The following is a 26,518-nucleotide window of genomic DNA, read 5'->3' on the forward strand; positions in this document are numbered from 1 at the left end:
GGCGTGGTTATCATCCGATTTCGCTCATTTTCAATAACAATATATTCTGGGTCCAGCTCGTGTACAAAATTTGCTGAAGATATCTCAATATTTACTCAAATTATCGTGTTAACGGACAGACGAACGGACGGACATGGCTCAATCAATTTTTTTTTCGACACTGATGGTTTTGATATATCGAAGTCAATATCTATCTCGATTCCTTTATACCTGTACAACCAACCGCTATCCAATCAAAGTTAATATACTCTGGGTGCAAAGCACGCTGATATCGAAAATTGAAATGAAAGGTATTAAAGAGTATTTTAAAAGGGAGTGGGCCTTAATTGTATAGGTGGACGCCTTTTCGAGATATCGCCATAAAGGTGGACCAGGGGTGACTCTGGAATGTGTTTGTACGATATGGGTATCAAACGAAAGGTGTTATTAAGCATTTTCAAAAGGAGTGGGCCCTTGTTCTATAGGTGGACGCGTTTTCGGGATATCGTTATAAAGATGGACCAGGGTTGAATCTAGAATGCGTTTGTACAATATGGGTATGAAAAGAATGGTGTTAATGAGTATTTTAAAGGGGAGTGCGCCTCAGATCTATAGGTGGGTGCCCTTTCCAGATAGCGCCATAAAGGTGGACCAGGGGTGACTCTAGAATGAGTTTGTACGATATGGGTATCAAATGAAAGGTGTTAATAAGTATTTTCAAAGGGAGTGGGCCTTAGTTCTATAGGTGGACGCCTTTTCGGGATATCGTTATAAAGATGGGCCAGGGTTGACTCTAGAATGCGTTTGTACATTATGGGTATGAAAAGAATGGTGTTAATGAGTATTTTAAAGGGGAGTGGGCCTTAGTTCTATAGGTGGGTGCCCTTTTCAGATAGCGCCATAAAGGTGGACCAGGGGTTTCTCTAGAATGTGTGTGTACGATATGGGTATGAAATTAAAGGTATTAATGAGGATTTTAAAAGGGAGGGCCCTTAGGTTTATATGTGAAGGCGTTTTCGCGATATCGGCCAAAATGTGCACCAGGGTGCCCAGAACATCATCTGTTGAGTACCGCTAATTTATTTATATATGTAATACCACGAACAGTATTGCTGCCAATATTCCAAGGGCTTTCGATTTCGCCCTGCAGAGCTTTTTCATTCATCTTCCGCTTAATATGGTAGGTGTCACACCTATTTTACAAAGTTTTTTTTAAAGTTGTATTTTGTGTCAAAAAACCAATCCATTCATCATATTTCATCCCGTTTTTCGTAATTGGTATAGAATTATGGCAGTTTTTTTCATTTTTCGAAATTTTCAATATCGAAAAAGTGGGCGTGGTTATAGTTGGATTTCGGTCATTTTCGATATCAAGATAAAGTGAGTTCAGATAAGTACGTGAACTAGGTTTAGTAAGGATATGTCGATCTTTGCTCAAGTTATCGTATTAACGGCCGAGCGGAAGAACAGACGATCGTCTGTGTATAAACACTGGGCGTGGCTTCAACCGATTGACAGAAAACAATTATCGCCATAGAAGCTTTGCCTTTACCAAATTTCACAAGGATTGGTAAATTTTTGTTCGACTTATGGCATTAAAAGTATTCTAGACAAATCAAATGAAAAAGGGCGGAGCCACGCCCATTTTGAAATTTTCTTTTATTTTTATATTTTGTTGCCATATTATTACTAGAGTTGTATGTTGACATAATTTACTTATATACTGTAAAAATATTCAATTTTTTGTTAAAATTTGACTTAAAAATTTCGGTGCCACGGCCATTGTCCAAAATTTTACTAATTTTCTATTCTGCATCATAGGGTCAGCCCACCTACCAAGTTTCATCGTTTTATCCGTCTTTGGTAACGAATTGTACCTTTCGGTTTTTGGAAATACTCGATATCGAAAAAGTGGGCGCGGTTATAGTCCGATTTCGTTCATTTTAAATAACGATCTGAGATAAGTGCCCAGGAACTTACATACCAAATTTCATTAAGATACCTCAAAATTTACTGAAATTATCGTGTTTACGGACTGACGGACGGACGGACGAACATGGCTAAATTAATTTCTTTTTTCACCCATATTATTTTGATATATAGAAGTCTATATCTATCTCGATTATTTTATGCCGTTACGGGGTACCGTTATGCGAACAAAATTAATATACTCTGTGAGCTCTGCTCAGCTGAGTATAAAAAATTATATTTTCTGGGGCTGGGTGTATGGCATATGGCGCAACTGATCAGAGCTAAGTATATAATATGCCACGTACCCGAAATAACGCACCCTAATTATTTATTGAACTGCGAAGACTCCACCATAAAAATATTTCGTTTTTACTTTTAGCACTTATCTTAATACCTTTTGATTTACCGATTTTCGAAGGTGCTCCAATGCTTCGATGCGTCAACAAAAAAACTAAATAACATTGTTAACAAAATTTCTAGTAAACTTTTATATTTAATTACTTATCTTTATCTAATTTTTATCAAAAGCATATTTATTATGTGTACATATGTACCTTCATTGAAACGAAAATTTTTGAAATTTTTATAAATAAAAAGCCATAACTATGGCATAAATCAATTAGATCAACGCACAATGTCCTTCCGTGAGTTCGAGTTGAATTTTCTTGAAGCACACAACAAATATCGCGCCCACCATGGCAGTCCACCATCGTCACTCGATCGAGATCTTTGCAATTATGCACAGGAATGGGCTAGAAATTTGGCCAACCGTAACATTTTACAACATCGTTCGAATAATTCTTATGGTGAAAATATTTACATGACAATGGGTAATGAAAATGGAGTGAGCGCTCAAGACGCTGTGCAACGTTGGTATGATGAAGTGCGCAATTACAGTTTTAAGAATGGAGGTTTTGGTGGCAGTACGGGACACTTTACGCAGGTTGTTTGGAAGGGTAGTCAACGTTTGGGTGTAGGGGTGGCGCGAAGGTAAACAAAATACGTGAATTTATGAAGTAAATTTTGAAAATTGTATTTACTTCATTACCTACTTTGATTTTTTTTTTATTTTTATTCAATTTACAGTGGGCATACAACTTTCGTGGTTGCAAATTACGATCCGCCTGGTAATTATAATGGTGAATATCAAAAGAACGTTTTGCAGTCCATAAAATAAAAAAAGAATATTTGAATTAGCTTAAGTAAAACTTTGTAACAAGATACCCTATTAGAGGAATAGTTTTCAATATTTTATTAATATATTCAAGACAACGAAAAAATCGTATTGTTTTCAAAAATTTACGTGTTGTGTTTTAGTTATACTAAGGCAATTCACAAGATTGTTGTGCCACTGTAAAAATTCAAGATTTACCTAAGTTGTTTCCATTTGATTGAGACATAGCATATACCATTGTGGATAAAACAAGTGTGATATCTTATGCGCCATGGCCTGGCAGGATGTTCAAGGTGGCTACTTTTTAGCGTTTTTGCGGCGTTTTGGCAGGATGTTCAATAGGGCCGATTATCTGCAGCGGGTGATACAGAATAAGACCACGATAATCAATTAAACATCAAGTGAACGGTTCTATTTGTAATTTTGACGTCTATGCAGAAGTTATTACTCTTATCTAATCTACAATTGTTCGTGTGTTGAGACTGTTAGTATCTTAACAATCTTGCGAGGGTCTAACCTTTAACGGTGCGATGTTTTGTAAACAGAAGCTTCGATAAGGGAAACGATTGATAGAAAGAACGAGAGAAGTAGAGAGATATAGAGAAAGAGATAGAGTAAGACAAAGATAGATAAATAGAGGGAGAGAGAAGGATAAAAATAGAAAATAAAGTAGGAAGGGAGAGGCAAAGGAAAAATAAGGGAGCGGGAAAGTGGGATAGGGGAAAAGGAGCCTAAGATAAAAACCTCTTAAATGTCAAAAGATATACCAAATTTAGGCAGAGCAATGTCCGTCGGGTTTGTTAGCACATAAATATATTGGCAATTACTTAAGTTGACAGCTGAGTCACTATAAGTGACCGATATCTTAAAAGCAAAAAATGGCTCCATATGAAATTTAAAAAAATTAAACTAAATACTTGCATGTTTAATGGTACATCAATTCAGACCTGTTAGATTTGAATTATCATAAGTAATCAATTAATTAGATGCCTGTTTTAATGGTCAATGATTATTGCAATTATTTTCCGAAAAAAAGCATTTAGCAATTGATTACCATTATTGATGATTTTTGATAGCCTTGCTAGTATTCGTTATTGTAAAACTTTATATGAGCTAAAAGGCCGTCGTTAAATAAAACACAATATTTAAAGTTGTATTTTAGTTTTTAATTCGTCGATATGTCGATTTCAGCCTGAAATCATCTACAGGACTGGTAAACACAATTATGAGCTAAAGGCGGTATTAAAAGAGAACACAATATTTAAAATTGTATTTGACAGTCCTGAAAATGATTTCAGACTGAAATCGGAATATCGGCGAATTAAAAACTAAAATACAATTTTAACCCTGCTTTCATAACGTACATACATACGTCTGCGAGGCATATCACATTTTTTATTTTTGGTCTCCCTCTTACAATTGCTGTCTCAGCAAACTCATACTAACATTTATCTCAGTCGTTACTCACAGCCATTGTAAACTTTACCAAGTAGCGCAACTAACAGCTGATCGCTCAAAATTTGCACACACACACAAACATCACTAATGACCATATTACGGAAATCTTAGGGAAATTGAAGTTAAATTTTTAAACAGACATAAAATGTTATAAATTCGGAATAAATAGCATCTAGGACAACTTAATTGCAGTAATTGAAAGAAAATGTTTGCTTATAATCAAGTATATAATTATTTTTTCCAAATGTATCTTTAATATTGATGCAATGATTGATCCAATGCAACTCTGGTCTTCCTACTGTTCTTCATTCCACTCCATTCGAGTGCCTATTTTCACGGCCTGCGAGTGCCTTCCACTCTATTCGCAACATAACCTCGAACCATGGGTCAATTATGTACAGGTTGGCTCATCTCATCAGCTGATTTTATTTATGTCATTGCATGGTCGAAGGGATTGTCAAAAGGAGATGGCAAACTCAAAATGAAACCAACACATTGGCAACATTTTACTTACACATACAAAAACTGCTAAGTTTTATGTTTCCATTCCATACCATTCGCACCAAGCCCAATACACAGATTTTGACAATTTGAACAGACATATTTTGTTGCTTTACAGATGAGCCAACCTGTATATAGTTGAACCATGCCTCGAACTAAGCTGCCAAACTATATAGTAAACAATGCTCACAGCTTTGCAGTGGTGGTTGATTTTGCAGAGTAAGTTTCGTATTTCATGAAATATGAACGTTACATACACTTGAGAGACGTATCGTTATGATTTGTGTTATTTTACGCTTTAAATTTATTTTAAATTAAGCTACCTAGGCCATCTTCGTAGAAATTTTAACTCAAAAATGGCAAGAAATCAAGGACTAGACGACATGCAAATAGCTAAGTATCTGCAAAACCTTTCCAGCGACTACAGTTCCTCGGAAGAGGATAGTGAAGTAGAAGACGAGTTATTAGAAGATGTTGTTTGGAGTGACACAGAAGATAAAACGTTGATGAAGAAGATAGTATCGAGAATACACAACCAGACGTGGATGAGCCACATGAAGCCTTAAATGACACACCATCCTTCGATAAGCGCATAGTTGTAGTACCTAAGCCCACAATACGAAGTTGAAGAAATGCTGGCAGAATGCTGTCAATGAACATCGTTCGAACAGCCAGAGGTCCTACCCGAGCATGTAAATCTTTTTGCGAACCTATCTCTTGTTTTGATGCCTTTTTCACGGATGAAATAATATCCGAAATTACGCAGTGGACAAATGTTGAAATATCTCTAATACGTACCTTGCGCAGCAGTATACAAGCAAGTTTACCTGAAAGATCTTTCGAAGCCAGTAATATACATTGTAAATTCTGCCCATCAAAATTTCGACGTATGTCTAAAATGACTTGTACGAAATGTTCAAAGCCCGCATGCATCGAACATAAAAGTATTATTTGCAACTCACGTATATAGAATGTTAATTAATTATATAGATTTAATTAATTAAGTTTATAGAATGTTAATTAATTAATAATTGTACTTTTATGAATTAACATTGTATAAATGAAATATTGGTAACTTTTGAATTATTAAAAAAATTGTTATTTTATATGTAGTTTTTCAGCTTTACTGATCTATTAGGGTCAAGTGCAAATAAAATGTTATTTATTCCACCATTTAGCCCAACGTTTCGATAATTATCCTTATCTTCTTCAGGGGCGGTATTGGTATTTAAAAAACGATTTTATTATTACTTTACAAAAAAATTAATTAAATGCTACCATCACTATATGGTAAACTTGTCAAATAGTGATGGTAGCATTTAATTAATTTTTTTGTAAAGTAATAATAAAATCGTTTTTTAAATACCAATACCGCCCCTGAAGAAGATAAGAATAATTATCGAAACGTTGGGCTAAATGGTGGAATAAATAACATTTTATTTGCACTTGACCCTAATAGATCAGTAAAGCTGAAAAACTACATATAAATTAATAAAACTGATCGGAAATTACCATTGAATTGTTATTTTAGTTTTTAAGGAAACTTTTAGTTCCTCGCAGAGACTACTGGCCCTTTTTGTTGATTTTTGGATGACAATAAAACTTTTTTAAAAAAAGTATTAAAATAAGAAATTGCTTTTTATAAAAATGACTTTTATTAAAAAAATAACATTGAAATATCTGAAACATGATAATTTTTTTTTTATATTTATATTTTATTATTATTTATATTATATTTTTTTATATTTGTCATCAGGTGATGTCCTTAAGCATTATACGCCTGGCAGGCGTATCGTTATGAATTAAGGGGTACAAAATAACGTTATGAAGGCAGGGTTAAATATTGTGTTTTATTTAACTACGGCCTTTTAGTTCATACAAAGTTTTACAATTGATTACCATTAGAAAAAGAAAACCACGATTTTTCCCGAGCAAAAAATCAAAAAATTAATAATAATCGAAAGTAATCATTAAATGGCTTTTAAAGAAAATAATCAATTGAATGGGTAATCATGATCATTAGTAATCATTGCTTAACAGGTTTGGTTCAATTTAAGATACTTAAAATTTTATGAATTGATGAGCTCAGTTTATCGCAATAAACAAAAATATTAATTGAATAACAATTTTTGTTTACCGGTGTAAATCTCATTAATTTTAAAAAATCTTAATTAAATAAATTAAATTTAAAAAATTGCTTCAAATTAATGTTTCCATACATATAAAAACATTGGGACCAATCACCGCTTAACTGATATAAACAGAAAATATTGGGTTTTTTTTTAAATACCAGTTCTTTGAAACCGCCAACAACAAAAAGCGTAGCTTTGACACACGATAAAATACAATACTGTGCTCTGCAGGAAAGGCAATTGGTTTAAGTTGTACAACAACTAAGGCACAGCGTGACTGAATGTGTTTGGAACAGTTCAGCCATGTAGGAGTGCGGATTCAAATTCCACTATCGGGAGAAAAGTCCTTGAAGAGATTTACAAGGTATAATCGAAACTTCCGTCGCTTTGTGCGCCCCAATGTCACGTTGCTTCAATTGCCAAATTATTAAATAAATAAAATTTAACAAGTAAGAGTGTTATAAGGCCGCGCGATAATATATATATGGTTCTTCTCTGAACACATTTTCGTTCAAAAGAAGCAAAAAGGATACAGAGGTTAGCACTACTAAACTTGAGCGGGAAAAAATGCTGTTTAACAGTTGTAGCTATGAAAGAAAATTAGTATGCCAAATTTTCGTTAAGATTGCGAGATTTTTGTTTCCACTTATAGCATTAAAAGTATTTTGGTATTTTGGAAGGAGTAACAAAAAAAGTGGCGGGTCATGCCTATTTCAAATCGATTTTAAAATTTGAGGTAGAAAATCAGTCAAATGTAGCTAAATACCATAGAGTTATTGTAAACTTTGTTAAGGTTAGACTTTAAGTGGAAAGTGGTCGTGGCCCTTAACCAATTTTGATTTTCTTCACTCAGTCTATTTAATTTGCAAAGTATAGGTCTCTGTTAAATTTCCATGCAATATCTTTATCGCCTTTTGGTTTAAGGTTTGTTAAACTTCCAAATTTTCTTCTTCTAAACCTGGGTGGTGTCACGACCATATTCCAAATTTTTTTGGATTTTATGTTTTGCGTCACCAATTTATTTCATGTTTTGCAAAACCAAAATTTCATAAGCTTAGCGGTATTCGTTTCTGAATTAGCTAATTTTTTTCATTTTTCAAAATTTTCGATATCGAAAAAGTGGGCGTGGTTATCGTCCGATTTCGCTCATTTTGAGTACCAATCTATTCTGGGTCCAGATAAGCCCGTACACCGCATTTGGTGAAGATATCTCAATATTTGCTCAAATTATCGTGTTGGCGGACGGACAGGCGACATACGGACATTACTTATTCAAATTTTTTTCGATACTGATGATTTTTATATATGGAAGTGTATATCTATCTCGATTCCTGTATCCGTGAACAAGTACAAAAACATGATTCAAATAAATGTGCTCATGCATATAAAAACAATGCAAGGCGAATCCAAACCAGGTGGTGGCAAATCGAATTCAACCAATTCGTCGTTTGTCATAAGATTCTTTTGCAAAAACTTTACGCGTACTTTGGACGTGGAGGGTGGGGCCGTGTGTAGAAGTCCACGAAAGTGGGGAAAGCTTCTGACCGCCATTCACCTGGGAATGGCCAGAGCGATTCTTTTGCATGCGGTTCAAGCAGCTCACTACTGCCGGTCGCTTGCGGCCAAGTATCCTCTGGGTAGCCGCTAAACACCCGTTTAGCGGTAAGCTAATGTGAGAAGGCGACAACCTGGCTAGGCCACTCTGACATAATCGGTTTAAGGGCTAGCTGGGGGAGATTTCATCGGCAGCGTCTGTACACCTCTAGGTGCGGCTGCAAGCGGGCGTCTGTCTTGGAGCAAGCGGCTCGCTATATAAACGTGCCAAGTAATATTTTCACCCCCGCTGAGCGGGTTGTGCGCTGGGCTTGGGACCCGCCACGTAAAACCATACTCCAATGAAATATAACAACAAGCCTTGGATAAATACACTCTCTATTGATGACGACCATGGCAAACGTTTGAAGGACAATGAATTGAGGGCATGCACCTGGAACGTCCGCTCCCTGAATGGGATTGGTGCAGATGCCCGGCTGGTTGATATCCTCGTCAAAGCAAAATCTGACATCACCGCCATCCAAGAAATGCGTTGGACGAAGCAAGGAAGAAAGAAGATCAAAAATTGTGACATATATTGGAGTGGCCATGCGAATAAGCGCAGTTTCGGCGTCGGATTCGTGGTGGGAGAGAGACTTTGTCGCCAAGTGCTGGCGTTCACGCCTGTGGACGAGCGTCTCGCCGCTATTCGAATAAAAGCAAAATTTTTTAATATATCATTCATCTGCGCCCATGCGCCGACAGAGGAGAAAGACGATGAGGTGAAAGACACTTTTTATGAACAATTAGAACGCACATACGAGCGCTGCCCCCGTCATGATATAAAAGTCGTGATTGGCGACTTTAACGCCAGGGTGGGCAAAGAAGGTGTTTTTGGCCCTACAGTCGGAAAGTTCAGCCTACACAATGAAACTTATCCTAACGGACTGAGGCTGATTGACTTTGCCGGTGCTCGAAACATGGTCATATCAAGCACGAGGTTCATGCATAAAAAGATACATCAAGCTACATGGCTGTCTCCTGATCGAAATACTCGCAATCAGATCGATCACGTTGTGATAGACGGACGGCATGCCTCCAGTGTTTTAGATGTGCGAACGATCCGAGGACCTAACATCGATTCGGACCATTATCTCGTTGCAGCCAAAATACGCACCCGCCTCAACGCGGCTAAAAACAAGGAACAAAAAACACAAGGAAAGCTAGACGTCGAAAAGCTTCAATCACAATAGACTGCCAATGATTTCGCAACTCGACTCTCACACCTGCTCTCTGAGGGCACAACTCATCCTGAAGGAATACAGGAGCAGTGGGAGCATATCTCCAAAGCACTTCATACTGCCGCCGAGGAAAAAATTGGTTACCGGCGGCCACGAAAAAACAACTGGTATGATGAAGAATGCCGCGTTGCAACCGAAAGAAAAGACGCTGCCTACAGGGCTACGTTAAAAGCGAGCGCGACAAGAGGAGTGTGTGAACGCTATCGTGAGTTGAAAAGGGAAGCGAGACGCCTTTTCAGGAAGAAAAAAGCAGAAGCAGAAAGGCGTGAGTGCGAGGAGCTTGAGCTGCTAGCCACCAGGAATAACGCCCGAAAATTCTACCAAAAAATACGGCGACAGACGGAAGGTTTTAAGACCGGGGCAAACTCCTGTAGGAATGAAAACGGCGACCTTGTAACTGATGTCCAGAGAGTGCTTAGATTATGGAGGGAACACTTCTCTGCTCTCCTAAATGGAGGCAGCAATTCACCGCGCAGAGATGAAGAACACGATCCCACAATCGATGATGATGGAATATATGTCCCCCCGCCCGATTATGACGAAGTTAGAATAGCAATAACCAGATTGAAAAACAACAAGGCCGTGGGCGCTGATGGATTGCCTGCGGAGCTATTCAAGTTCGGCGGCGAGGAGTTGGTAAGGCGCATGCAGCAGCTTCTTAGCAAAATATGGGCGGACGAAAGCATGCCCGACGGTTGGAATCTAAGTGTTCTTTGCCCAGTCCACAAGAAGGGGGATACTGCAAAATGCACCAACTATCGTGGAATTAGCCTTCTTAATATCGCATATAAGGTCCTTTCAAGTGTATTGTGCGAAAGATTGAAGCCCACCGTGAACCGGCTGATTGGACCTTATCAGTGCGGCTTCAGACCTGGTAAATCTAATATCGACCAGATTTTCACAATGCGCCAAATCTTGGAAAAAACCCGTGAAAAGAGAATCGACACACATCACCTCTTCGTCGACTTTAAAGCCGCCTTCGACAGCACGAAAAGGAGCTGCCTATATGCCGCTATGTCTGAATTTGGTTTCCCCGCAAAACTTATACGGCTGTGCAAAATGACGTTGAGCAACACCATCAGCTCAGTCAGAATTGGGAAGGACCTCTCCGAGCCGTTCGAAACTAAACGAGGTTTCAGACAGGGTGACCCCCTATCGTGCGATTTCTTTAATTTAATGCTGGAGAAAATTATACTAGCTGCAGAACTTAACCGCACTGGAACAATATACTATAAAAGCGTGCAATTACTGGCATATGCTGATGACATTGATATCATCGGCCTAAACACCCGCGCTGTTAGTTCTGCTTACTCCAAGCTGGAAAAAGAAGCGGTAAAGATGGGTTTGATGGTGAATGAGGACAAAACGAAGTACCTGCTGTCATCGAGCAAAGAGTCAGCGCATATGCGCCTTGGAAACCACGCTACTGTTGGCAGCCATAATTTCGAAATAGTAAAAGACTTCGTTTATTTGGGAACCAGCATCAACATTAGCAACAACATCAGCACTGAAATCCAGCGAAGAATCAATCTTGCCAATAAATGCTACTTTGGACTAGGTAGGCAATTGAAAAGTAAAGTCCTCTCTCGGCGAACGAAAATCATACTCTACAAGTCACTTATCGTACCCGTCCTGCTATATGGGGCAGAAGCATGGACCATGACAACAGCAGATGAAGCGGCTTTGGGAGTGTTCGAGAGAAAAGTTCTTCGAAAGATTTATGGACCTCTACGCGTTGGCGATGGCGAGTACCGAAGAAGATTTAATGATGAGCTGTACGAGCTATACGCAGACATCAACATAGTCCAGCGAATTAAAACGCAGCGGCTGCGCTGGCTAGGCCATGTTATGCGAATGAAAGATGATGCTCCGGCCAAGAAAGTGTTTCTATCGGAACCCGCCTATGGAAGCAGAGGTAGAGGGCGGCCCCCACTCCGTTGGAAGGACCAGGTGGAAAACGATTTAAACTCCCTTGGTGTGACCAATTGGCGCCGGTTGGCGGAGCGAAGGAGCGACTGGCGCGCCTTGTTGGACGGCCATAACCGTTTAGACGGTTAAGCGCCAATTAAGTAAGTAAGTAAGTTGGATTGATTGCAAGCTATCTTACAAACAGATGGCAAAAGGTCGTACTAAAAAATAACTGCTCTGATTTGGTGCCAATTACAGCTGGGGTACCCCAAGGATCTATTCTTGGTCCCATTTTATTTAGTCTATACATCAACGACATTGTTAAGTGCTGTACAAATGTTTCATGTTTCATCTTTACGCTGATGATGCGCAAGTATATCTATCCGCACCTCTGGGGCTTAGAGAGGATTTGGTGTTCAGAATAAACGAGGATCTGGAATCAATTTATTTATGGTCGAAGCATAATAGGCTTAACCTGAATGCGTCCAAGACACAAGCTATTGCCCGATCTCATTGTTCATATAGCATGGATGATGTTTCTCCTCTTAGACTGAATGGTACAATTATCAAATATGAGAATTCTGTTAAAACCCTAGGCTTTGGGTTGAATACCTCCCTCTCATACGTTGATCATATAAATGCAACAATTTCTAAGTCGTACTCTGTATTGAGACAGCTTTGGAGAACCCCAGTTCATATCCGTCTGGATATTAAGCTAAAACTTGTTAAGACTCTATTAGTGCCCATAATCTCATATCAAGAACTAGTATATGGTTGCCTTGATAAGGGTTCCATGAATAAATTACAAGTATTAATAAACAACGCAGCTAGATATGTACACTTAAAAAGAAAATATTACCATACATATATCCGAACTATCCGTACAAATTCTTGGTTGCAGTTTATCAAAATTTTTTTAATGCCGTTTATTGTTATTTATACATAGGCTAATCCATACCCGTTGTCCGAGTTATCTCTTCTCAAAATTAACCTTTGCACACTCAACTAGAACATGCAATCTTATAGTACCACACTTTAAATATTCAGCTACCTCAAAAATGTTTTTCGTTAGAGCCGTGCAGTTGTGGAACTCACTGCCTAACAAATTAAAAATGGTAGCAAATCCACGTCAATTCAAACTGTCTATTCAATCCCAATCCTAAATTTAACAGGGTGTTCCACAATAATGATTATCAGATACTATCGAATACTACTTTTATACTATTATTATCCAAATTCAAATTATGATATCACTGAAGTTCTGCATGTATACCTAAAAATATTGAATACACCCATTCTTTTTTTCCTTCTTTCTCTATGTTCTCCTTTATTCCTTTTATGTTTATTTGCATATTGATCTATGTATCTTGAAATTTATTGCGAAGTTCAAATAACTTGTAGATTTCAGTCATTTATCCCTTAATCCTTAATCTTAAGAAAGTATTGTATCAAATTAAATGTGGCACGTTAAAAGACTCTGTCTCACTTGTGTCTTAATAATAATAATAATAATAATAATAATAATAATAATAATAATAAAAAAAAAAAAATAATAATAATAGTAATAATTCTTCATAAAAGTCATGACGATTCTGTCTTGGTGGCCGCCGCAGAAATCGCATGACATATAAGATCACAGATATTGCTGGAAAATAGGAAAAGTAGGGAAAAACAAGTAAGGAAGGCTAAGTTCGGGTGTAAACGAACATTACGTACTCAGTTGAGAGCTATGGAGACAAAGTAAGGGAAAATCACCATGTAGGAAAATGAACCTAGGGAAACCCTGGAATGTGTTTGTATGACATGTGTATCAAATGGAAGGTATTAAAGAGTATTTTAAGAGGGCCATAGTTCTATAGGTGGACGCCATTTAGGGATATCGCCATAAAGGTGGACCAGAGGTGACTCTAGAATTTGTTTGACCCATATGGGTATCAAATGAAAGGCGTTAATTAGTATTTTAAAAGGGAGTGGGCCTTCGATTTATTGGCATATTAAAGTACAAGGCGCTGTATGGAAAATAATCAGGAAGAAGCAATCAGCTGTTGGGATAACAAAACCTGGCACTGAATTCGCCTTGAAGCAATGAGAGCAATCCCCGCTTAATTAATACAAAGCGAAAAAAAGTGTCATTTGACTTGAAGAAAGTTTTATTTGACTTAATGAAGCTTTCATTTGGTTTGAATATTGCGATACAATTAATATCGCGAAAAGTTCAAACGATTGAGCAAACAGGACAAAAATAAGGCATGAAATAACGAGAGTCAGAGAGAAAGAGGAAGTCTAGTTCATCCCAAAGAATTCCTACTAACTCTGACGAAATATTTGAACCTTGCAAAACCGAAAAGTTGTTGTACTTACAATAGGTATTTAACAATAAAATAAAGAAACAAGAAAATACACTAAATAAATCACAATACCATAACTTCCCTTCTCTTTTTACTTATTTCAATCAAGACTAAACCCACCCAAATTTCATACTGGCACATAACCAATCATAATGTTGAAACCTGCACTACATATAAAATACACTTTGTTTTTGAAAATCCGTTTAATTATATCTAGATTTTTCGGGATTTTGCTTATTCTCTAGTGGGAATATCGTCACATTGGTTATTCAGCCTGCTTGAATTGTGTTCTGTCAGAATTTCTGAGAAATTTCTAGATATTAAAAGTCGGGACTATGGACTATGAGGTCCAACTTCGTTGTACATTGCTTACTTTTCTAAGGTGCTTCAACCTTGATCTCTGTTTTTGACCTTCATAAAAACCCAGTTGTAAATATTTCAGAATATAACTATTTCAAGGCTGATGCTCCAGCGATAAACGAGTTTATCCTCGACACTGACTGGTCCTTCTTGGACTCCGCTAATGGGACTGAGGCTTCTTATAAACTCTTAAAGCAAAGGCTTTCATTAGCAGTCTCGAATTTTGTTCCGCGAAAACGGAAAATTCTGAAAAACAGGCCACCCTGGTTCAATACTAAACTTAATAATATTAAAAATAAACAAGTAAGGAAGGTTAAGTTCAGGTGTAACCGAACATTACATACTCAGTTGAGAGCTATGGTGACAGCATAAGGGAAAATAACCATGTAGGAAAATGAACCGAGTGAAACCCTGGAATGTGCTTGTATGACATGTGTATCAAATGAAAGGCATTAAAGAGTATTTTATGAGGGAGTGGGCCATAGTTCTATAGGTGGACGCTATTTAGAGATATAGCCATAAAGGTGGATCAGGGTTGACTCTAGAATGCGTTTGTACGATATGGGTATCAAATTAAAGGTATTAATGAGGGTTTTAAAAGGGAGTGGTGGTTGTTGTATAGGTGGTCGCCTTTTCGAGATATCGCCATAAAGGTGGACCAGGGGTGACTCTAGAATGCGTTTGTACGATATGGGTATCAAATGAAAGGTGTTAATGAGTATTTTAAAAGGGAGTAATCCTTAGTTCCATAGGTGGACGCCGTTTCGAGATATCGCCATAAAGGTGGACCAGGGGTGACCATAGAATTTGTTTGCACAATATGGGCATCAAACGAAAGGTGTTAATGAGTATTTTAAAAGGGAGGGGGCCTTAGTTCTATAAGTGGACGCCGTTTCGAAATATCGCTATAAAGGTGGACCAGGGGTGACTCTAGAATATGTTTGTACGATATGGGTATCAAATGAAAGGTGTTAATGAGTATTTTAAAAGGGAGTAATCCTTAGTTCCATAGGTGGACGCCGTTTCGAGATATCGCCATAAAGGTGGGCCAGGGGTAACTCTAGAATTTGTTTGTACGATATGGGTATCAAATGAAAGGTGTTAATGAGCATTTTAAAAGGCAGTAATCCTTAGTTCCATAGGTGGACGCCGTTTCGAGATATCGCCATAAAGGTGGACCAGGGGTGACTCTAGAATGCGTTTGTACGATATGGGTATCAAATGAAAGGTGTTAATGAGCATTTTAAAAGGGAGTAATCCTTAGTTCCATAGGTGGACGCCGTTTCGAGATATCGCCATAAAGGTGGACCAGGGGTGACCCTAGAATTTGTTTGCACAATATGGGCATCAAACGAAAGGTGTTAATGAGTATTTTAAAAGGGAGTGGGCCTTAGTTCTATAAGTGGACGCCGTTTCGAAATATCGCCATAAAGGTGGACCAGGGGTGACTCCAGAATATGTTTGTACGATATGGGTATCAAATGAAAGGTGTTAATGAGCATTTTAAAAGACAGTAATCCTTAGTTCCATAGGTGGACGCCGTTTCGAGATATCGCCATAAAGGTGGGCCAGGGGTAACTCTAGAATTTGTTTGTACGATATGGTTATCAAATGAAAGGTGTTAATGAGTATTTTAAAAGGGAGTGGGCCTTAGTTCTATAGGTGGACGCCTTTTCGAGGTATCGCAATAAATGTGGACCAGGGGTGACTCTAGACTTTGTTTGCACGATATGGTTATCAAATGAAAGGTGTTAATGCGTATTTTTAAGAGGGAGTGGGCCTTAGTTCTATAGGTGGACGCCTTTTCGAGATATCGCCATAAAGGTGGACCAGGGGTGACTCTAGAATGAGTTTGTACGATATGGGTATCAAATTAAAGGTATTAATGCGAGTTTTAAAAGGGAGTGGTGGTAGTTGTATATGTGAAGGCGTTTTCCAGATATCGACCATAATGTGGACCAGGGTGACCCAGAACATCATCTGCTGGATACCGCTAATTTATTTATATATGTAATACCTGCCAAGATTTTAAGTGTTTTTTATTTCGCCCTGCAGAATTTTTATTTTCTTCTACTTAATATGGTAGGTGTCACAACCATTTTATAAAGTTTTTTCCAAAGTTATATTTCGCGTCAATAAAACAATCCAATTACCTTACCATGTTTCATTCCTTTTTTCGTATTTGGTATAGAATTATGGCATTTTTTTCATTTTTCGTAATTTTCGATATCGAAAAAGTGGGCGTGGTCATAGTCGGATTTCGTTCATTTTTCATACCAAGATAAAGTGAGTTCAAGTAAGCACGTGAACTAAGTTCATTAAAGATATGTCGATTTTTGCTCAAGTTATCGTGTTAAAGGCTATGCGGAAGGACAGACGGACGACTGTGCATAAAAACTAGGCGTGGATCAACCGATTTCGCCCATTTTCACAGAAAACAGTTAACGTCATAAAATCTATGCCCCTACCAAATTTCAAAAGGATTGGTTAATTTTTGTTCGACTTATGGCGTTAAAAGTATCCTAGACAAATTAAATGAAAAAGGGCGGAGCCACGCCCATTTTGAAATTTTCTTTTATTTTTGTATTTTGTTACACCATATCATTACTGGAGTTGAATGTTGACATAATTTACTTATATACTGTAAAGATATTAAATTTTTTGTTAAAATTTTACTTAAAAAAAAATTTTTTTTTAAAAGTGGGCGTGGTCCTTCTCCGATTTTGCTAATTTTTATTAAGCGTACATATAGTAATAGGAGTAACGTTCCTGCCAAATTTCATAATGATATCTTCAACGACTGCCAAATTACAGCTTGCAAAACTTTTAAATTACCTTCTCTTAAAAGTGGGCGGTGCCACGCCCATTTTCCAAAATTTTACTAATTTTCTATTCTGCGTCATAAGTTCAACTCATCTACCAAGTTTCGTCGCTGTATCGGTCTTTTGTATTGAATTATCGCCCTTTTTCGGTTTTTCGAAATTTTCGATATCGAAAAAGGGGGCGTGGTTATAGTCCGATATCGTTCATTTTAAATAGCGATCTGAGACGAGTGCTCAGGAACCTACATACCAAATTTCATCAAGATACCTCAAAATTTACTCAAGTTATCGTGTTAACGGACGGACGGACGGACGGACATGGCTCAATCAAATTTTTTTTCGATCCTGATTATTTTGATATATGGAAGTCTATATCTATCTCGATGCCTTCATATATGTACAACCAACCGTTATCCAATCAAACTTAATATACTCTGTGAGCTCTGCTCAACTGAGTATAAAAACGTAAGGCCTTTAAGAAATATAAAAGGAGCAGGAGTGAATCTGATCGTCTTACCATTGTCAGGCTTAAATCGACTTTTAACTATCTCAATAAGTTCTTGTTTAGACAATATATGAATAATCTGGAATCAAAACTGAAGACGAATCCATCTAGTTTCTGGTCGGTGATTAATTCCAAGAGGCAGACTAACGGATTTCCGACGTGCATGGAGTATGACGGTGTATCGTCCAGTAATACGGTAGATATTTGTAACTTATTTGCCAAATTATTTCAGAAGGTATACTCAGATCCTACCTCTTCACCTAGTCCGACATTCTACTCTGGTTCTCTACGTCAAATTTCTTCTTTTGATATTACAGCCGAAGATGTATTTCTGTCAATTTCAAAATTGAATAATAGTCCGAAATCAGATAGCGAGGGATTTTCTCCGTTATTCTTCAAACTATGTTCAATTACAATTTCTGAACCCCTGGCAATTCTTTTCCAAGGATGCTTGAACCATGGGATATTTTTAGACTCTTGGAAGTTATGCTCCATAAATCCGGTATTTAAGTCTGGTGACCGCAGTGATATTCGCAACTACAGACCTATTGTTAAACAGAGTACTCTGGCAAAACTATTCGATAGTATCCTTCATAGCAAATTGTTTGACTACATAGTCAAGGCTATTGTTGAGTGTTAGCATGGGTTTTTTCCTGGCAGGTCTACTTCTACCAATCTGGCTTTAGTCACTAGCAAAATTGTAGATGCCTTTGAGAACCATGCGCAACTAGACGTCATCTATACTGACTTCTCCAAAGCATTTGACAAGGTCGACCGCTCTATACTATTGCAAAAACTGGGGATGTACGGAGTGACCGGAAGTTTGCTGAAGTTCTTCTCAAGTTTCTTACCGAATAGAAAGCTTTTTGTGTCAATCGGAGCCAACCAGTATACTGCGCTTATTAACGCTTGGTCTGGAATCCCACAGGGAACCCACTGTGGCCCTCTGTGAACAACTTTTTTTATTAATTATCTGCCTCAAAAATTCAAATTTGCTAAATGTTTAATGTTTGCAGACGACGTCAAACTCTTTCTAACCGTACGGGATACTTCTGACTGCATTAACTTGCAATATGATCTCGATTCTTTTAATGAATGGTGTTCAAGTAATAACCTACTTTTAAATACTAACAAATGCTGCGTGGTTTCCTATTCTAAAAGGGTCACTACCACCTTTTTCAACTACAAATTAAATGCTGGATCTTTAAACCGTTGTCGAGAGATAAAAGATCTGGGTGTAATTTTTGACAACCAACTCTCTTTTTCTGATCACATCGACTTTATTATTTCCAAATCTTTTGCAATGGTTGGGTTTATTAGACGTAATTCCGGGGACTTCAAGGATCCGATGACTTTGAAGGCACTTTTTACGGCATTGGTAAGAAGTCGTCTGGAATATTGCTCGATTATATGGAGTCCATTCTATGAAGGTAGTCACATAAAATTGAGAGAGTTCAAAGAATTTTCACCAAAATTGCTTTGCGTATGCTTCACTGGCCCGATGGCCTCCCATCATATATCAGCAGGCGTAAATTGCTCGGACTCCAGGCTTTGTATGACCGTAGAACTTGTATCTCACTCATGCTTGCCTATAACGTTATCAACGGTAATATAAACTGCCCTGATTTATCTAATTTATTCGTTTCATATATTCCACCACGTGATCTAAAGCACACCAGACTATTTGTTGAAGTAACTCATCGAACGAATTACGCGTTGAATGAACCCATATCCAAGGCTTTACACCTAGCAAATCGATATAGTGGTTTTCTTAACTTTAATAATAGCATTTATAAATTTAAGCTTGAACTTTTCTCTATTTTTAACTAGTCTGTAAGGAAGTTTGTACTTTTTAGACCGAAAATATAAATATAAATATAAAGAAATAAATATAAATATAAATATTTTACTATGATTTGATGATTTAATTTCAAGGACAATCCAGTTATAAACCCGAAACCTTATCTTATTCTATAACAATCTCGCGATTGTACTAAAATTAACTCTGAAATTACACGAACCTAAAACAGTTCCGAAAAGATTTCGAAATAGTCACGATATGATATCTAAAAGGATACCGAAAATAATCCCAAAATGATAAGGAGATAGTTATGAAATGACCCCGAATCACTTGGGAGATTATCTCTAAAATAATTTTCATCTGTGTTTAGTTGGGGAGACATGGTCATATTGCTTAATGCAATTATTTTTATACTCAGTTGAGCAGAGCTCACAGAGTATATTAAGTTTGATTGGATAACGGTTGGTTGTATATATATAAAGGAAGCGAGATAGATATAGACTTCCATATATCAAAATAATCAGGATCGAACAAAAATTTGATTGAGCCATGTCCGTCCGTCCGTCCGTTAACACGATAACTTGAGTAACTTTTGAGGCATCTTGATGAAATTTGGTATGTAGGTTCCTGAGCACTCATATCAGATTGCTATTTAAAATGAACGATATCGGACTATAACCACGCCCACTTTTTCGATATCGAAAATTTCGAAAAACCGAAAAAGTGCGATAATTCATTACAAAAGACAGCTAAAGCGACGAAGCTTGGTATATGAGTTGAACTTATGACGCGGAATAGAAAATTAGTAAAATTTTGGGCAATGGGCGTGGCACCGCCCACTTTTAAAAGAAGGTAATTTCAAAATTTTGCAAGCTGTAATTTGGCAGCCGTTGAAGATATCATGATGAAATTTGGCAGGAACGTTACCCCTATTACTTTATGTACGCTTAATAAAAATTAGCAAAATCGGAGAAGGACCACGCCCACTTTTAAAAAAAAAATGTTTAAAGTAAAATTTTAACAAAAAATTTAATATCTTTACAGTATATAAGTAAATTATGTCAACATTCATCTCCAGTAATAATATGGTGCAACAAAATACAAAAATAAAAGAAAATTTCAAAATGGGCGTGGCTCCGCCCTTTTCCATTTAATTTGTCTAGGATACTTTTAACGCCATAAGTCGAACAAAAATTAACCAATCCTTTTGAAATTTGGTAGGGGCATAGATTTTATGGCATTAACTGTTTTCTGTGAAAATGGGCGAAATCGGTTGATGCCACCTACAGTTTTTAAATACAGTCGTTCGTCTGTCCTTCCGCATGGCCGTTAACACGATAACTTGAGCAAAAATCGACATATCTTTAATGAACTTAGTTCACGTGCTTACTTGAACTCACTTTATCTTGGTATGAAAAATGAACTAAATCCGACTATGACCACGCCCACTTAAAATCTTGGCAGGTATTACATATATAAATAAATTAGCGGTATCCAACAGATGATGTTCTGGGTCACCCTGGTCCACATTTTGGTCGATATCTGGAAAACGTCTTCACACCACTCCCTTTTAAAACTCTCATTAATACCTTTAATTTGATACCCATATCGTACAAACTCATTCTAGAGTCACCCCTGGTCCACCTTTATGGCGATATCTCGAAAATCCACCTATAGAACTAAGCCCCACTCCCTTTAAAAATGCTCATTAACCCCTTTCATTTGATACCCATATCGTGCAAACAAATTCTAGGGGCAACCCTCGAAACGGCGTCCACCTATGGAACTAAGGATTACTCCCTTTTAAAATACTCATTAACACCTTTCTTTTGATACCCATATTGTACAAACAAATTCTAGGGTCACCCCTGGTCCACCTTTATGGCGATATCTCGAAACGGCGTCCACCTATGGAACTAAGGATTACTCCCTTTAAAATACTCATTAACACCTTTCTTTTGATACCCATATTGTACAAACAAATTCTAGGGTCACCCCTGGTCCACCTTTATGGCGAAATCTCGAAAATGCGACCACCTATACAACAACCACCACACCCTTTTAAAACCCTCATTAATACCTTTAATTTGATACCCATATCGTACAAACAAATTCTAGAGTCAACCCTGATCCACCTTTATGGCTATATCCCTAAATGGCGTCCACCTATAGAACTATGGCCCACTCTCTCACAAAATACTCTTTAATGCCTTTCATTTGATACACATTCCAGGGTTTCCCTCGGTTCATTTTCCCTTATGTTGTCACCATAGCTCTCAACTGAGTATGTAATGTTCGGTTACACCCGAACTTAACCTTCCTCTTACTTGTTGTTACTGATATTAGAGAAAAATTGCAAAAGTTTACAATTGGCGATGGTTACTAGGACATAATTCTGAATTTCACTTCTTCGTCAGCTAGCTTTTCGGGAGCTGAGCGTTGAACTCGAAATTAGTATAACAGTGAACAGAGGAAGTACTGCTAATAAAACCACTGCTATAAAAATCCAATGCTACTAAGCTCTTAAGCGCGCCTATAAATATTCCACACAATTAGGATTAAAAAGCATATAAAATTAGTGTGTACCTAAATGGTGAACAAAGGAATATCAACAAAAAGGCAATACTTAGAGACCAATTGCAAAGCGAGCAGCGGGGCATTCATATGGCTGAGTGGTTTAAAGTCTAAAGTATAAAATATACTATATATTCATAAAGTATGAATGTTGGAGATTTCGAGTTCAATACTCAGCTCCCGAAAAGCTAGCTGATGAAGAAGTGAAATTCGGAAATATGTCCTAGTAACCATCGTCGTTTGTAAAAATTTTAAATTTAATATTAAAAATAAATTTTTCCTTATTCTAAAATAGTAGTCACAAAATGAATCCAAAACCCATTTCAAAATGAACCGGAGATAGTTCTGCATTGACAAACAGAAATATAGTGATATATAGAGATAGTAGCAAAATTATCTACAGATAGTTCTGTAATGTTCTTGATATGATCTCTAAAGTAATCCCAATATGATGCGAACATAGTTCAGACATATTCTCGAAGGTAACGTAAAATAGTTCCCAAATTGTATTTAAATTTAACGAAAACAATCCCGAAGGAGCCACGAAATTATTGTTGATAGATAAAATGGTTCCGGAAGATGTCTAAAATATCTTCCAAATTAGTTAAATATTAATTAGTTAAAAACGTACTCAAATCTAAACTCGAAATGATTCCAAAGCAGTTCGGCAATGACCAGGAGAAAGTTCATAAATTATCTTAAGATGGCCCCGAAATGTAGTTGATATGATCTCGAAAGCAATCTCGACACAATCCAGATATACTAGTTCTCCAAAGCATTTGCGTCATGATCCGGCTGTAGTCCCGACATATTCTCGAAATTGCGGAAAAATAGTACTGAAATTCTCGCTAATACTATTTGAAATCCGTCCCAAAATTATAACGGGAATTATCCCAAAATAGCTCTGAAATAACAAATTTTTAGAAAAACCCAATATCTATTGACTCTTAGTTTTCTTTTCCGTAAGCTATAAAGTCAAATCAAATAAAATCAAATAATAAACTTGTTTTGCCACACTCACTTGTTAAATGTCAAGTCTTGTCCGACCTCCCATAACCTCCGATTTGACTGTTTACACTCGCCTCGACTTCAATTAAAGTTATAATTACAATTGAATTTATAAACAAAAACGTCCATCAAACTGCCTTGTGCGGTTGAAATCCCCAATTCAATTTTATTTGCATATTCAGGGCACTCGTGTGTGACAATTGTAAATATATAACTGTATTCATGCAATAGTTTTGTGCGCATGTGTGTGTAGATTGGTGACTAACGGAAGATCCCAAACTTGCGTATGAAGAATTTTGTATCAAAACTTTGTCTAATGCCTTCGTACAAGTTGAAAGGCAGGCAAGTAGCGAGTGCTTAAACTTTGAAAGAGTTAAATATTTACTAAGTAAAGCCTTTGCAATATTTTGATATAAATATGTATGTACATATGTATGTAGTACGAACGTTTGAGACACAGAAATTTTACAACTATTTTTATTGGCAACAAAGTTTAAATTACTTTTGCCAAAAATAGAATCAGAGTCAAACGGAGATGCAACTACAGGCAAAATGGCGTAATAACAAGAGAAGGCGCGCAGGCGCAGGCGCAAATCTAATAACTAAACTTAGCACCAAGTAATCGTTGGAGTAATAACAACAACAATTAAGCCAAGTAACATTTATGCATACACTGACACACGTACATAAAGGCTATTTCTTTATGCAAATACGTATACATATGAAGTCATACATACACAAATGCATACACACACATTAGCACCCTTTCGAAAAATCGGTCGATTAATTCTTGAAGAGAGTGGTCTCCGATTCATCTCTTTTGCCTACAGTGGGGCATAATTAATCCTCTCAAGCCCCTTTTGGATACGGTTGAAATTAGTCAATTTAAAATCTATTTAGCTCATTTTAGGAAACATTAAAAAGACGGCAACGAAATGAGTAAATAAAAAAGATTAAATCTGATTGAAAAGGGATTTGTCTTCATTCGTTCCCATATGCGTACAAAAGGGATTGATCCTATCGTTCCCGATCGGGTATAAATGGGTACAATTAGTCTCCTCATAGGACATGCTCAAACATAAGGGAACAGTTCAACGCATACAAAGAGATTAAAACTGGCATTAGTCGCATACTCCTTTGGGACACATCGCATATTCGTCCTCGACTAATCACATTTTTTGCAGGAAGCATTTGTTAAGCATGAAATTTGCTTGGTATTCCTGTAGCGCAATTAATCCCCAAACACTAATCTCAAAATGGCAATAAATATTTGTTCCATAAATGACAGGACGTACAAAACTCGTTGAGTGAACGAAAATAACAACAACAAATAAGGAAGGTTAAGTTCGGGTGTAACCGAACATTACATACTCAGTTGAGAGCTATGGTGACAACATAAGGGAAAATAACCATGTAGGAAAATGAACCGAGGGAAACCCTGGAATGTGTTTGTATGACATGGGTATCAAATCAAAGGCATTAACGAGTATTTTATGAGGGAGTGGACCATAGTTCTATAGGTGGCCGCCATTTAGGGATATAGCCATAAAGGTGGACCAGGAGTGACCCTAGAATTTGTTTGTACAATATGGGAATCAAACGAATGGTGTCAATGAGTATTTTAAAACGGAGTGGGCGTTAGTTCTATAGGTGGATGCCGTTTCGAGATATCGCCATAAAGGTGGACCAGGGGTGACCCTAGAATTCGTTTGTACAATATGGGCATCAAACGAAAGGTGTTAATGAGTATTTTAAAAGGGAGTAATCCTTAGTTCCATAGGTGGACGCCATTTCGAAATATCGCCATAAAGGTGGACCAGGGGTGACTCTAGAATGTGTTTGTACAATATGGGTATAAACCGAAAGGTGTTAATGAGTATTTTAAAAGGGAGTGGGCCTTAGTTCTATAGGTGGACGCCTTTTCGAGGTATCGCAATAAAGGTGGACCAGGGGTGACTCTAGACTTTGTTTGTACGATATTTTTATCAAATGAAAGGTGTTAATGAGTATTTTTAAAAGGGAGTGGGCCTTCGTTCTATAGGTGTTCGCCTTTTCGAGATATCGCCATAAAGGTGGACCAGGGGTGACTTTAGAATGAGTTTGTACGATATGGGTATCAAATGAAAGGTGTTAATGGGTATTTTAAAAGGGCGTGGGGCTTAGTTCTATAGGTGGACGCCTTTTCGAGATATCGCCATAAAGGTGGACCAGGGGTGACTCTAGAATGAGTTTGTACGATATGGGTATCAAATTAAAGGTATTAATGAGAGTTTTAAAAGGGAGTGATGGTAGTTGTATATGTGAAGGCGTTTTCCAGATATCGACCAAAATGTGGACCAGGGTGACTCAGAACATCATCTGTTGGATACCGCTATTTTATTTATATATGTAATACCTGCCAAGCTTTAAAGGGTTTTTTATTTCGCACTGCAGAACTTTTTCATATTCTTCTACTTAATATGGTAGGTGTCACAACCATTTTAAAAAGTTTTTTCTAAAGCTATATTTCGCGTCAATAAAACAATCCAATTACATGTTTCATCCCTTTTTTCGTATTTGGTATAGAATTATGGCATTTTTTTCATTTTTCGTAATTTTCGATATCGAAAAAGTGGGCGTGGTCATAGTCGGATTTCGTTCATTTTTCATACCAAGATAAAGTGAGTTCAAGTAAGTACGTAAACTAAGTTCATTAAAGATATGTCGATTTTTGCTCAAGTTATCGTGTTAACGGCCATGCGGAAGGACAGACGGACGACTGTGTATAAAAACTGGGCGTGGCATCAACCGATTTCGTCCATTTTCACAGAAAACAGTTAGCGTCATAAAATCTATGCCCCTACCAAATTTCAAAAGGATTGGTTAATTTTTGTTCGACTTATGGCGTTAAAAGTATCCTAGACAAATTAAATGAAAAAGGGCGGAGCCACGCCCATTTTGAAATTTTCTTTTATTTTTGTATTTTGTTGCACCATATCATTACTGGAGTTGAATGTTGACATAATTTACTTATATACTGTAACGATATTAAATTTTTTGTTAAAATTTTATGCTCAACTGAGTATAAAAAGATTGGCTGGTAGACTAATCGTTCAATGGTTGATGCAGTCATGGAGTGTGGCCGTTTTGTGTTGAATGAGTGG

General features: G+C 37.2%; 1 protein-coding gene across 1 annotated transcript in view; it reads left to right on the forward strand.

The window, feature by feature from the left end:
* The first annotated feature begins 2,573 nt into the window (after positions 1-2,573).
* LOC137241881 (uncharacterized) overlaps positions 2,574-26,518 on the forward strand; it is a 38,461-nt gene continuing 14,516 nt past the window's right edge. The window contains exons 1-3 of the mRNA XM_067769241.1: positions 2,574-2,940; positions 3,037-3,114; positions 5,403-5,601. Coding sequence (XP_067625342.1) covers positions 2,585-2,940; positions 3,037-3,114; positions 5,403-5,601 — 633 coding nt within the window. The 5' untranslated portion in view covers positions 2,574-2,584. The remainder of the gene's footprint in view (positions 2,941-3,036; positions 3,115-5,402; positions 5,602-26,518) is intronic.

Source organism: Eurosta solidaginis, chromosome 2 (genome assembly GCF_040869045.1).
Source record: "Eurosta solidaginis isolate ZX-2024a chromosome 2, ASM4086904v1, whole genome shotgun sequence".
Taxonomy (NCBI): domain Eukaryota; kingdom Metazoa; phylum Arthropoda; class Insecta; order Diptera; family Tephritidae; genus Eurosta; species Eurosta solidaginis.